Below are 12,954 nucleotides of genomic sequence, written 5' to 3' on the forward strand. Positions count from 1 at the left end.
AGTTAGCCAAACTACCAAATGAACTGCTGGCTGCTACCTAGCCTTTTATGATGATCAATAAACAATCTTGCCTTATCTGACTTCAGGTCATAATCCAAACCGCTATGTTGCAGATGGATGAAAGTCGAGGACTCACCGACAAGCTAAAACTACCAGATAGTCAGCGCTCGTTGGAATCTCTGTTATTTTTTCAGAAAATAGTTTAATGACTTTAACTAGGATGTTAAGCTTTTCTTGTGAATCTGTGAAATTATTAGTTACAATCACCTTAGAGCTGTTATGCTATCTGATTAAGTAAACAGCTACGCGGCATTCACCATAAAATATGAGGCCACTTGTGAATGTAATGAACAGAACGATAAAACAGTCATTTAAAGTATCACATTATTTCTAATATTGAATCTCATTTAAGTTTGTAGTACCCACTGAACAGTTTTTACAGTGTAGTTTATTGTCCCCCCTTTGGATGCCCTAAAAAAACTGCTACTACTAAGCTCCTTTAGATAAAGATAAGATGAACTTTATGGGATTACTAAAGTTTAGCTTACGTTATCTTATCTTGACCCCCTCCCTGAAAATCCAGGCTCAAACACTGCTCACATATGAATGAAGATTCATACACAACGGTGCCCTGAATACCCTGAAGTAAACAACGCTGGCTGTGTCTGTGTCAGACTAAAACTTTCAGACTTTCACTGTCACCTCTTCCACTACTTTTTTTTCCCCCGCTCCTGTTCTCTGGCCTCTTTACCTCCACAGCCTCTGCTTGTTCATTGATTCTTTGAAACTTGTTACATTCACTGTATGTGACTTTTTGCTTGTTTCCTCTCCCACTGGACACCTCTCTCACTACCTGCCTTTTTGTTGTCTCCTTTTTGTCTATTGACTATTTTATTCGAGGAGGATCTGAAGACAGTTTGAGTAGGTGTTTGTCTGCAAAATGCTCAGCCAAAGCCTTATACATGGGCATCCGTCTTAATCTGTTTCATCATGCTGTAAAACATGCTTGCAATTAAATCCATAACTAGGTGGAACAAGTAGAGCATGTACACACAGCCACATAAAGAGACACACATTTCGCTTGTCATACAGACACAGTCCACGAGTGAGTTTCCAGTCCGTCCTTCCATCACTCCATCTCTCCGTCTGTACACTGGGGTTTTAATTATAGAACCACGGAGAAGCCTCATTACACAGGGAGGGAAAGAGAGAGGGGACTGAGAGAGACAGAAACGAGAGAGACAGAGGAAACAGAGAGAGGAGACGGGGATCAGCAGAGAGAAGTCTGATCCCTTTGCAACAGAAATACTGAATTTAATAATTCCAGACACAACCAGTTGTAGCAGGAATTTATCAAAGCACTGATTCATTAGTCAAGCTTCTTTATCAAAACCACTGAGTATTAGTGTCTATTTGTCTGATCGTGCATGTGTGTTCCACATCTGTAGACTTCACATTACCAGGATTACAATACAAAGGAGATCATTGTAGTCCTAATGTGTCCTCACACAAGGTTAGATCTTTCAAATTAACCTAGCAGGCGCAAGGTTATAGATACAGATGGGAACAACAGGAGGAAACAAAAAGGCAAAAACCTGAATAAATGAGTGGAGAAACGTAATGAATGCAGATGCTTCTACACAGGTGCACTGAATAGTACAACTAGAAAATGGAATTTCTGAGGAAAGCTCATCCTAAACTCTTACTGGCTGCTAAGGAATTATTTTTTTAAATCAACACATTTTACATCCTCTCAATTACAATTTTTTTTATTATTATTATTATTTTTTTGGTTTACATTCATTTCTGAACTATTGAAACGTGTGTAAATCCACGTAACTTGTATGTTGAGTGGCAACACTACGTGGCAGGACTTTGACGTGTCAGTCGAGTGTTTGATAAAAACCACAGACATTGGAGAAGCCATCTGATCTATATCAGCTGTTTGTGCCCAACTGCACACATAGAGGTCGCCATGGTGATTTTAAATGCTTAGTTTTCCATTAAGTGAGACATGCACTCAGCTGAGAGATATCTCTCAAAATCAGGCTTATCAGTCAAAGACCATAACTGCTATCACCTGACGTTTTGTGTTGTCAGATACTGGAGACTCTGCTAAATGCAGTGATATAAATTGTAGTGTCAAAAATGTGGAAAATAGAGGGAGTTAAAATAAAAGGATAATTTCTGCTTTTCCCTGAAAAACTGGTTCTTAATTTGTATTGCAGTGTATGGGAGAGTTGGACGTTACTCCTGTCACTCAGAGGCTCGTGGAGCAAAATGTGTAAGTCTGTTTGTTTAGAAAGTTACATGGTGTGAAAGAAGACAAATTTACCTATGATCTGGCAAAAATAAAGAAAGAAAGAAAGAAAGAAAGATGTGCAAAGAGTGAAATTTGTCTTATGAATTTAACACCTTCTTCTATTGTTTGTCAGCCACTGTAGCCTCTGAACATTTTGTCCATTCATTTCTATGGAAAAAAATGAATATTTCAAAAAAATTACAAGACATATCACTGAGAAAAGTAATTCGATGTTTGAATGGAGCTTCTATGACAAATGGTGCCAAGGTTAGTGCCAAAGATATAATAATAAACATTTTTGGGCTTAGAAGAACATGTAGTGCTTGCACAGAAATGAAGCAGTTAACATCCCATCATGCTCTGTGGCATGTATAAAAATGCAAAGCAGGCCCAGTTCATTCTGATCTTGCATCAAGACGGGACGAGGAAAAGATCAAAGTGACTCTGAAAGAAGGTTCATTGTTGGGGCACAGATGACAGAAGCTTCGGTAACAAAGACTGCTCAACCGGCCAGTGTTTCAATGGGAACAGTGACATAAAGTGACACCTGCATTTAGATTTATGGGAAAGACGTCAGTAAATGGGGTCGGAAACTGTGGTCGACAGCGCACATTTGACCGTGATGCTCGTGCAGTGGTGTGACATGTAAGGAACAACAGAAGACTGAGAGTGTCAATGCAGGACGTGATCAGACTCTGACAGCGAGAACAGCCTGTCAACATTACATTTAGAGAGGGATATTATGGTAGGGTTGCAGTACATAAACCCCTCATCACTAAGATGAATGAACATTAGAAAGTTCAGTGGTGAAAGTGAAAGAAGTGATATGGTCAGATGAGTCATCCTTCACCATATTTTCAATAAGTGGGCAAGTGCATGTGTGTCGTACACCAAGAGAACGGCACAGGCCTGAATGCTTGACCCCACAGTGAGGGGATACGGTGACTCTGTTATGGTGTGGGGGGCATTTTGCTGGACTTAATGTGAATCATATGCTATGGCCACAGTTTCTTCACAGCATATAAAGAATTACGTAACTATTTAACACACTAATTCAGAATTTCTAGGCTTTGTAATCCTGTGTTCCACATTTAAAACATGCAATTTTGACATTCCATGCAAGAAAGCATGCCCCAGGATGTTATGTGAAAAACCACACATGCTGGCTTTAATGCACTTTACACAGAGGAGAGTCATGGATATTAAGGATTTAATCCAATTTAGTCCAGCAACAACTGACAAAAAAGCAAATTTCCTTAACAAACCACGAAAGGAAAAGTGAAGCTTTCCTCCAAGTTAATGCATCCAGCCATGTGATATTCAAGAGCATTCACAGATGGTCCTAAAATGAGGGCTGCTGTGCAAAAATGTTGAGTTATTTGGCAAGTAAGACACTGCAGCGTCTGAAGCCCATGTGGTGTTTTTTGTCTCCAAACTCTATTTTCAAAGGAACCTGTTTAAATCTACTTTCTGCTGCAAGTGCCATATCTGGGCATCTTAAACCAACAGCATGCACAAATAACAGGACCAAAATAAGTTTCAGTGCGTGCTGAACTCTGCTTGTTGCTTTCACTGAAACTCTTCTGCACATAACACCTGTACTGATCAGAGTGAGCTCTGTGTGTCAACTAAAAACAGACAGACAGATGGGTAAGGATCTTTGGAATTTCTTAGCAATAATTAATAATTCAATCAATTATTACAATATAGCATATAGATTTGCTGATTGACCAATGAGCAGAAAAAATGGTGTGAATATCCAAATCTGATTGCTCCTTCAGTGCAGCATTCACTTTTTAAATTCATCACGGGAGAATAAAATGCTCAAACACAAAGATGTTTTTGTTATGCTTTCTTCAGTGCGAATAGTGATTCAGCCTCAGGGTCGCATCGTTGCTCAACAATGAGCGCCAATAGACTCATTTACCAACAGGTAAACCAAGTGGCTTTTCTGTTGTTTCTGGACTCCGACTGCGGTTACACACACCTCAGTAACCACACACACTCCAGTACCCTCCTTGTTTTTGTCTCTGGTTGATTGCATGTTTCTTTTTTCTTCTACCTCATCACTAAACATGGGAACACCATCTTTAAAATACCATTACTATGATTAATATCATCTTGACATACTATTCTGATCTAAGAGCAGCCACCAAAAAGACTCTATACAGGAAAACCCCTGTTAGCTAAAAGGCCAAAAGGTCTAACAGACAACATCTGAGCATATTTGTGAAATCTTTCAGCCATTTTTATCTTGCTTTTAAAGAAAGAATATTGGCAGCTCCTTCCAAACACTGCTGGTAATTAATTAAGAGCAGTCATTTGAGAGGGAGAAAAAAGATTTAGTGTCACTGTTCAGTGCATACACCTGTGCTCGTATCAGGGCTGGTGATTTGCTACACAACTTCCAATTTGGCATTCGTTTTGTTTTTAATGGGTCACCAGCCAAAAAAGTCCGACAGAGTATCACCACTCCACATGTCTGTTGGCATTCTTCTCTCACTGGTTCGACTAAAACCTCTTGGGACGTATTCCCTAACCAACACTAGAAACTGCAGACTGTCTATTCGCGTAGAGCACACTGAGGAGATTATGTTGCCATGTTGGTTAGAGAGGTTTCTATGGTGTTTCTTAAAGCCTACCAAGGCATGATGCAGCAAAATGCAAAACACCTTGAGAGCATGATGAGAGCGGCAGCGCTGGAAACAACCTGACTGCACACAAGGATACAGGGGATTCTCTGATCCTACGTTTAAGCTTTTAAACGAGGGCTGGCAGGTGTCAGGGTCTGCGACACTACAATGCACTAACACGTACACACACACACTCGCAAACACATGCGTGCCCACAAACCACATAGATTCCACCCTGCAAAAACACAATCACACACACTCTCGCTCTCTCCAGGGACACTAAAATACCTCCAATTAGACGCGCCACAGAACAACTGGGATGGGACCTGGAGCAAAAAAACACACACACACACACACACACACACACACACACACACGGATGCTTAGAGACACACACACACAGACAGTCACACACATGCACAGAAAGATCCGTGGCAGGCTCTCATTTAAGAGTCAGTGATGTGGAAAGGAAACATCTGGAAGGGAGGGAAGATGATTAGAGAAAGAAACAAATGGAACACATGCACACGAAAATAACACAAACACTGTCGCCAAGCGCGCGCGCGCACGCACACACACACACACACACAGGTTTCAGTGTTCATTAAATACTTCAAACCATGTATTCTTAAAAGCTTTCTAAAGGAATAGTAACTCGTGTGTCGTGTGCCATATGCTGTTCGAATGTTTCAAGCAAAACATACTCCCATCAACTCTCATCTGTAATATCTCCTTTCCCATAAGATACCCTGAGTCCGTATGTGACACTGTGTGCGCGTCCGGGTTATCCTGAGGTTAGCTGAGTCAGATGCTACATGAGTCTATTCCTCAGCTCCTGACAAAGGCCACTCCGTCACTTCTCAGGGCCGCAGGCCAACAAGCCCGGCTTGATGGAGGCAGGGGAGAAAGAGGATAAATGGGAGAAACGGAGTGACGTAAAATGGCAGACACCAGGGGAGTCTCCGACAGGAGGCGTAATCAAACTCAGACAGACGCTCCTCCAATCACCAAGCCGAGGTAATCAAACTCAGACTCCCACACCTTCCCCTACACACACACATGCAATGATTAAGGTTATGGAAGGATATAAGGTTATTTTACAATTCATTTATTCACTTGGAGCCAATCCGTCCCTAAGCTCTCTTTACAGCACTCCCTTCTGAGCTACTCTTGCATCACTGCCTCGTCTCGTCGTCTCTGCTTTGTGATTGTTCTTTCCTCTATTTGTGCTCTATTCAACTACATCACCGTATACAGTACTCGAGAAAATACCAGCCTACTGATGGTCTCTGTTCTTTACTCAGCAGAATCAATTTTATGAGGCAAATCATTACTGTACAGAACGATGAAGCTTCAAAGCTGAGTTTGAAATTTTCAAACAACTTCTTCCAACTTTCTTTTATTCAAGGGAACTTATTTCTAGAAACTTTATTAGCAGGAGTTTGCATTGACTTCTGCCATACAGTCATTACGGAAGTACAGTATGTAGAGCATTTTGAAGGGGAACGTCACAGATTTTATTCATCAAGATCCGTTCACTAGTCAGGAGAAGTGCTGCTCAGTCTGTGAAAACAGCTGTAAAAAGTAATTTGCGGTTCTGGTGGGAGCTGCTCTGTCAAGTCTGAGAAATGTCCTGAGTGATGTCACCAAGGTCACCTCAGCTTGGGTTTGGAGAATACAGATTTATAAGAGATAGCCCGTGTTACACACTGGTGTTGAAAAGATGTGAGCATTCACGAGGCAGAGAAGGGTCTAACCAAAAGATGCTATGAATCGCATTTAGGGACTAAAAGTCAGGACATCTCGGCCTCTGCTGCACTGATTTTTTTTTTTTTTTTTTTTAAATCTGTGTCTTGATTCTCCAACTTTATGGAAGCAAAATACAAAATCGCTGGAGTACTCTTTCAAAAAAGGAAGCACTCTGTACGCAGCGCTTCAATGTATGCACGAGCTACTTTTTGCAGTTCAGCAATCATTAACAAGCGTGACATTACTGTCTTCTCTATAGAAAAGATAAAGGCAGCTGATCAACTATTGAGCCCAAAGCTGAGATTACATCAGTGCTACAGTAATTATATATCAGCGTATACGCGCCTGCCATGTTCGTCTTCCCACTCTTTCTTCTCTTCTCCTGCCTTCTGTTCTTCTTCTCCTGTCTACCCTCCTCTTGTTCCATATTTGAGATCCATACATGTGGAACTATATTTAACATGCCTCCACTTCTTTACCTCGCGGTGTCTGATGACTCGAGCTGTTTTGTCTCATTTCTTTATTCCGCTAAGTGCGTGTCTTTGATGGGGTCCAAGTATACAGAGTGTTTCTGGCCATGTATCTTTTACATGTGTGTACATTTGCATGTCTGCGTGCTTTTATACATGTGTGTGAATGTGAAGCTCTCTCCAGCGAGTGCTCTCTTCGGGGACATTTTGCGGCTGTAATGGTCTGAAGTACAAATCTACAAAGACCTCCACTGCTGTGAACTGAGGAGAAGCACACAGGCACGCGCACACACTCTTTTGGGCAACAGGGAGACTGACTGCTGTTTTGATTGACAGGCCGAGGTGTGTGTGAACGTGTGAATATGTGTGTATTAAAGAGGGAAAGAGAGGGAGAAATGATATCAGGTATGCATGGAGCTTAATTAACTGGAGTGGGGATCCTCATCTCCTGTCACTAAAAGAAATACCCTGAGGCTGTTAGAACTCTGTTTCTCTCTAATGCAAACACATACTCACACACACCGAATCAAACACACATATACTGTAGCTAAATGACCAGACCTGCACCCTGAGTCTGACCCTCCCAGGCCGGAGTTACAGTACTTTCAATATTTAAATTCCAACTTCTGTCAAATCTGTCATGTTCAGGCTGCAGTGATGGCTGACTGAAAATGTCTTCTGTAGCACCATATGTTGTCGGCGGTGATAAAAAGCTCCAGGAGCTGTTTATTTTAGAGGCAGGCTGTACTTGCAGTGATTACAGTGTGTGACCTCTCACCAAGCTGTGGAGCTGCTATCAATTGTGGCTGTTCCAGCTCAACCACGGATGACAGTTAGTGCTTTTTATTTTCGGCAGTCTAGGCCACACTTACAGGATAGTGGTCAGGGACATGCAGATAATGGATATGTCAAGTAGGCAGGTCATACTGCTCGCTGTGTCCCGCTTTTCTCGGCCCTTACAGGTTGGATTAGCCAAAAGATGTTGACAGAGAATAGTGACACAGCTGGATGTGCACAATGGGATTGTATCTCAAACTGTGTGTGTGTGTGTGTGTGTGTTTGTGAGTGTATGCGGGAGTGTCTGTGGAAAGGAAATACACAACAAGATTTCTTCGGCGGCAGCCCGGACATTAACAGGTTGTCGGACATAGGCTCAGTCTGCACCCGTTCTCGTCTTCATTAATTTTTTTTTTTTTTTTTTTTTGTCTCTGTCTCTACCAATCCTCTGTCTGGCTTGTTCTTCTCTGTTGAGCACAACGTTCGAATCAAAGTAAGAAAAGGGAGAATAGAAAATAGGTATCTCATTTATTCTGGTGAATTTATGAAAAGAAAGACAGCATTTTTAGAAATAGAAAATTTGACTGACAGCTTCGAACTTCAGTCCTCAGATCCTGCACAGGCTCCTTAATAGAATGGAAAAGAGAAAACAGAGGAGACAGGAAATGTAGGGAGAAAGAGAAAGAATGGGGGGAAAAAAACAAAAAAGAGGAGATATGGACGAACAAAAAACACAGTTTCCCTGAGGTCATTCACATGTTTTCTTTTGTTAGTTAACCTGGTGAACTGCTCTTCACTTTAGCTCCCCTTAACATCATTTGTACAAAATTGATTATTTTTGCCTCAAATTTCCTGTCATCAAACCTTGGCTGATCATTAATAGGTGTACACTGTACTATATGAGTAATGTACAACTCTTATATAACAGAGAATTTATAGTGTAACAGAGAATTTTGTGATTTGTAAAAAACAAATCCATCAATACAGCCATCATTTCAGACCTTAGAGTCTGAAATGATGGCTGTATTGATGCCAGTAATCATTGTAATCAGTGCTGTTACCTATGTGACATGATGCAAACACACTGACAACACAAAAAAAAAAAAACACTGACCAAGAAAATAACCAAAAAAAATACCTGTTTCATTGTTTGTTGTCTTTTCTCTTTCACTTCTTGCCCTTTATTTTGCATCATTATGACTCTTTTACTTTTCTCTTCCTGTTTTTATTTAATTCCTCTTTCTTCTTCTCCTCCCCAGTCTCACTAACAAATAAGTGAATCAAATATGCTCTTTTATAGCAAAGGATATTTACCCAAGAAATGTTTATTGTAGAAAACACTCAATGATAAACAGAGACAAACACACACACACACACGCACACACGCCTGCTGACGTTTATGGCCGAAGACTGATCAGCGAAGCCTAACTATACCCCTACTATTCCTAAAAAACGCCCAAGGGAGCACTACACACTGACAGCCGTAACAAGGTACTGTGCGTATATTTATGTGATTGTGTGTATCAGTGAGTGTGTGCATTTGTGACAAAGGATACCAAAGGATACAACCCTGTAAAGAGAATCTAATTAAAACTCTACACAGCCACAAGGGACAGAGCGCTCCCTCCCTCTCTCATTTAACTATAGTGAACACTTCAGCTGAAGTGACTGTTAGACTGTACAGTCCATCCTCTGGCCTCCAAGGAGAAGCGATAGAGATACCAGAGAAGGATACAGCGATAAAGTAATTCAACGATTAAGGCCGTGACAGAGGCAGAAACACAGAGGGAGAGGCAAAAATTAAATTCTTGTGAGTGAAGCCTATTTGAACTACTAACACTCACTGACCAAAAAACAATGAATACATGCAGCACAATGGCCATGTGATGGTAATCCAATGCAAATTAAGTCTGAAAATTCAGGACTCTTTGAATTAAAATGGAGCTTGCATGACTTGGCCCTTTGCAAAATAAAAAAAATGCAAAAAAATCAACAAACAATCAAACTATGATTTTAATATTTTTCTGTAAACACAGCAATAAACAGCTGGCAGCATCTGGAACAACACTGGTGTCCCAGATATGAGCTGCAGTTACATATTAATTTCATTTTTTAAAGAAAAAAATGAAAAAAGAGTCTGTTAGAATTGGAATGGAAGTAATATTGCAGTGATTAATAAAGCTTGGTACAAACCTGCAGACTGGCTGAAACCTACACAGACTGAACAAACAACACATCATTTTTTATTCTTTGACTGACAGGAAAGAGCATAAACCTTATTACTGAGTAAATACACTATAGACAACACACTTCATGACTCGCCTGGAACAAGTGGAGTTCTGGTGGTAAACAACCCTGCAAATATGAGGATGTTCCCCCCCATGGGGAACCAGAGGTGAGTAAGTTGATGTCACACACTATATGATTTTATCTATCGACTGCAGAGGCATAGTGCTATAGAACCGGAGCGCACCTGTGACGTGGCTTGTTTCAAAGGCTACGTAGCCCCTGTTTTTTATGGTGGCAAGTTTACTCACATTAGTCAACTATACCTGACCACACTCTCAAATTAAGCTGCCTTTATGAATAGTTCCATCATGTCGAGAATAGGCCTGGCAGTCAGCCAGACAGCTAAGTAGTACTAGGTGATACCATGGAGGTGGCAGGTTGTAATTAGCGTGGCATTAAGCAACACAGGCCGAGAAAATGAAGCCACATTCCAAACATCCACTCTGAGGAAACGTTACAGAGCAGGCGGAGATCAGGCTCATCAAACCGGCTAGGCTATGGAAACTAAGCATGCTGATCATTTCCGGCAGCTGGAAGGTGGAATGTTTTCTTGCTCTGTCCAAACGTATATGAATTTCACCCAGATTACGGGAGTTGCAAATGTTCTATTTCCTCACTTGGAGAAAAAAAAGTGGCGGCGTGTTGTTCTGGTGTGCTTCAACAGCACAACACTTATGGCCGACTGTTAACATCAACAGATACAATCAACACTTGAACAGTTTTTTTTTTGATTTTTTAACAAGAGCACAAGGGCATCCGAGTGGTGATTCTTCTCTAACGAAACAATCTAACTGCATCAAGTCCTTTCAGTTGTGAGAATCTCCCAGTTAAACTTTTATTCATATGATATCAATCATTTAAGCTTCTCAACTTAATGGTTTGGAATCACCACCTCCAGTTTGTGGATCATATGTTCTACTGCTCATCTGATTTTCAGGTTCTATCTACAACAGTTAACAGTAATTAGGCAATTAATTAGGCTACCACTCAAAACTGTCTTCTGAGCCAACACATAATACAGATTTCAAATAAATCTATGTTTCAGTCACTTTTTTTTTTTAGTAAAATGGATTCAGATCAATTAAAACACTACACTCCAACCCTAGTGAAAAAACAGAGGACTTAATCAAGCTCCTCAAAAGCCTAAAAAGGGGTGAAATAAAATCAAACCATGAGCAAGCAGCAATTTCTCAAAGAGTCTGAAAATCTTCAAGTCCACAGTCAGTCATATCTGCTAATCAATGCTGCTAATTAGTGGAAGCAGATTTATTTATTTATTTTTTTACCTGAGATGCTCAGGTAGATGGCAGGACTCGTCACATTCTCTCCCGTCATCTCGTTCACCGCCTCTACATGGTAACGTCCCGCGTCCGTCGCAGCGGTTGCCAGGACGACCAGCTGATTGTCCAAAGTGATTGTTCTGTAGGGCACGAACAAAACACAGAGAATAATGGATTAGAAAACACAGTAACAACAGCTGAAAGGAAAACGTGCCACACTTTAGCGCTGCTCCGTCTCAGACAAGAACACTGCTCAAACTAAGACTCTGACAAGAGGAGAGTATTTGGTACATGGATCATTTAGAATTCATAAGGGGGGGAAGAAACATTGAATACAAGCATCAGAAAGGAAAGAGGATTCAGAGAGATTAAATAAATCTCTCCTCCTGTCTCAGATTGATATGTAGCTCATTTTGTTTCTCTTTCATTCTTCTGGCCATTCTCGTTGTTTGTGTATAATCTTCTGTTCTTCCGCCTTTTCACTGATCCATCCTCATTTCCCCACAAACCCCCAGCAATCAATACAGCGCAAACATACAGTATGCACAAGCACACACAATCACAAACACAAGATCTAACTGTCCTCACATGAGCACACAGAGATAAGAAACAATCACTTACAAACACACTTTGTGTTGCTGTTGCTTTTCAGAGGAGCATAAAAGGAGGAGTTGATTTTTGCAGAGAGACGGCGTGGATGGGAAGGAGGAGAGCAGGAAGGAGTCGAGGGGGGTAAAAAATATATTCGTAACACTCTGATTTCATGTGGTTGAACTTGTCTGTCTGGGAACAGACGCCGCCAGGCAGGAAGCGCAGGTTGATGTTTTTAGTGATGCTACTTGTGTTTTCAGCATGTTAGTGGATAGAAATCCCCCAATATCCTAACCTGAGAGCTGGGACTGAAATAAAATCAATATGACCAAAGGGAGAATAAAGCATATTAAAGTGAGATGACTGTCTTTTATTCTTATAGACTCAGCCTGTTTCTGTGCCCCCGCAACACAATTACACAGAGACTGTAAGCTGGCAACACAAATATAAAAAAAAATAGGAGAAAAAAAAAGATATGCACTTATTGTGAACGCATGTTTACACAACACATTTTTACTTGGAAAAAGGGTGCACTTAGACTTGGAAAGACATTATTGTGAGCAAAACATCTGCGTGTTTGTGTGTGTGCATGTAAGATATGTGTATTTTTCTGTGAACATGGTTTAGCGGTGTTGAATTATCAGCAATTGGTGCGCTCCAAAACAAGGCCTGCACGGTGCCAGTTTGTGCCGGATGGACGTGGTTTCCACTCCATTTAAATTTGACCACAAAACAGCATGCCGCTTATTCCGACTTGAATCAATGGTTCTGTGTGGCAAGCAAACAAAACACAATGTGTACCAACAGCACAGTGAACAGCGCAGACTAATAAACACTTATTTCACGTGGCTTGTAGCGGCAGA

The 12,954-nt window shown here is 41.0% G+C and overlaps 1 protein-coding gene across 1 annotated transcript in view; it reads right to left on the reverse strand.

Annotated features, from left to right (window-relative positions):
* The window catches only part of LOC121181105 (protein sidekick-1-like), a 212,333-nt gene that overhangs the window by 97,981 nt on the left and 101,398 nt on the right, over positions 1-12,954 (reverse strand). The window contains exon 5 of the mRNA XM_041036906.1: positions 11,507-11,640. Within this exon, the coding sequence (XP_040892840.1) occupies positions 11,507-11,640 (134 nt within the window). The remainder of the gene's footprint in view (positions 1-11,506; positions 11,641-12,954) is intronic.

Source organism: Toxotes jaculatrix, chromosome 4 (assembly GCF_017976425.1).
Source record: "Toxotes jaculatrix isolate fToxJac2 chromosome 4, fToxJac2.pri, whole genome shotgun sequence".
Taxonomy (NCBI): Eukaryota; Metazoa; Chordata; class Actinopteri; family Toxotidae; genus Toxotes; species Toxotes jaculatrix.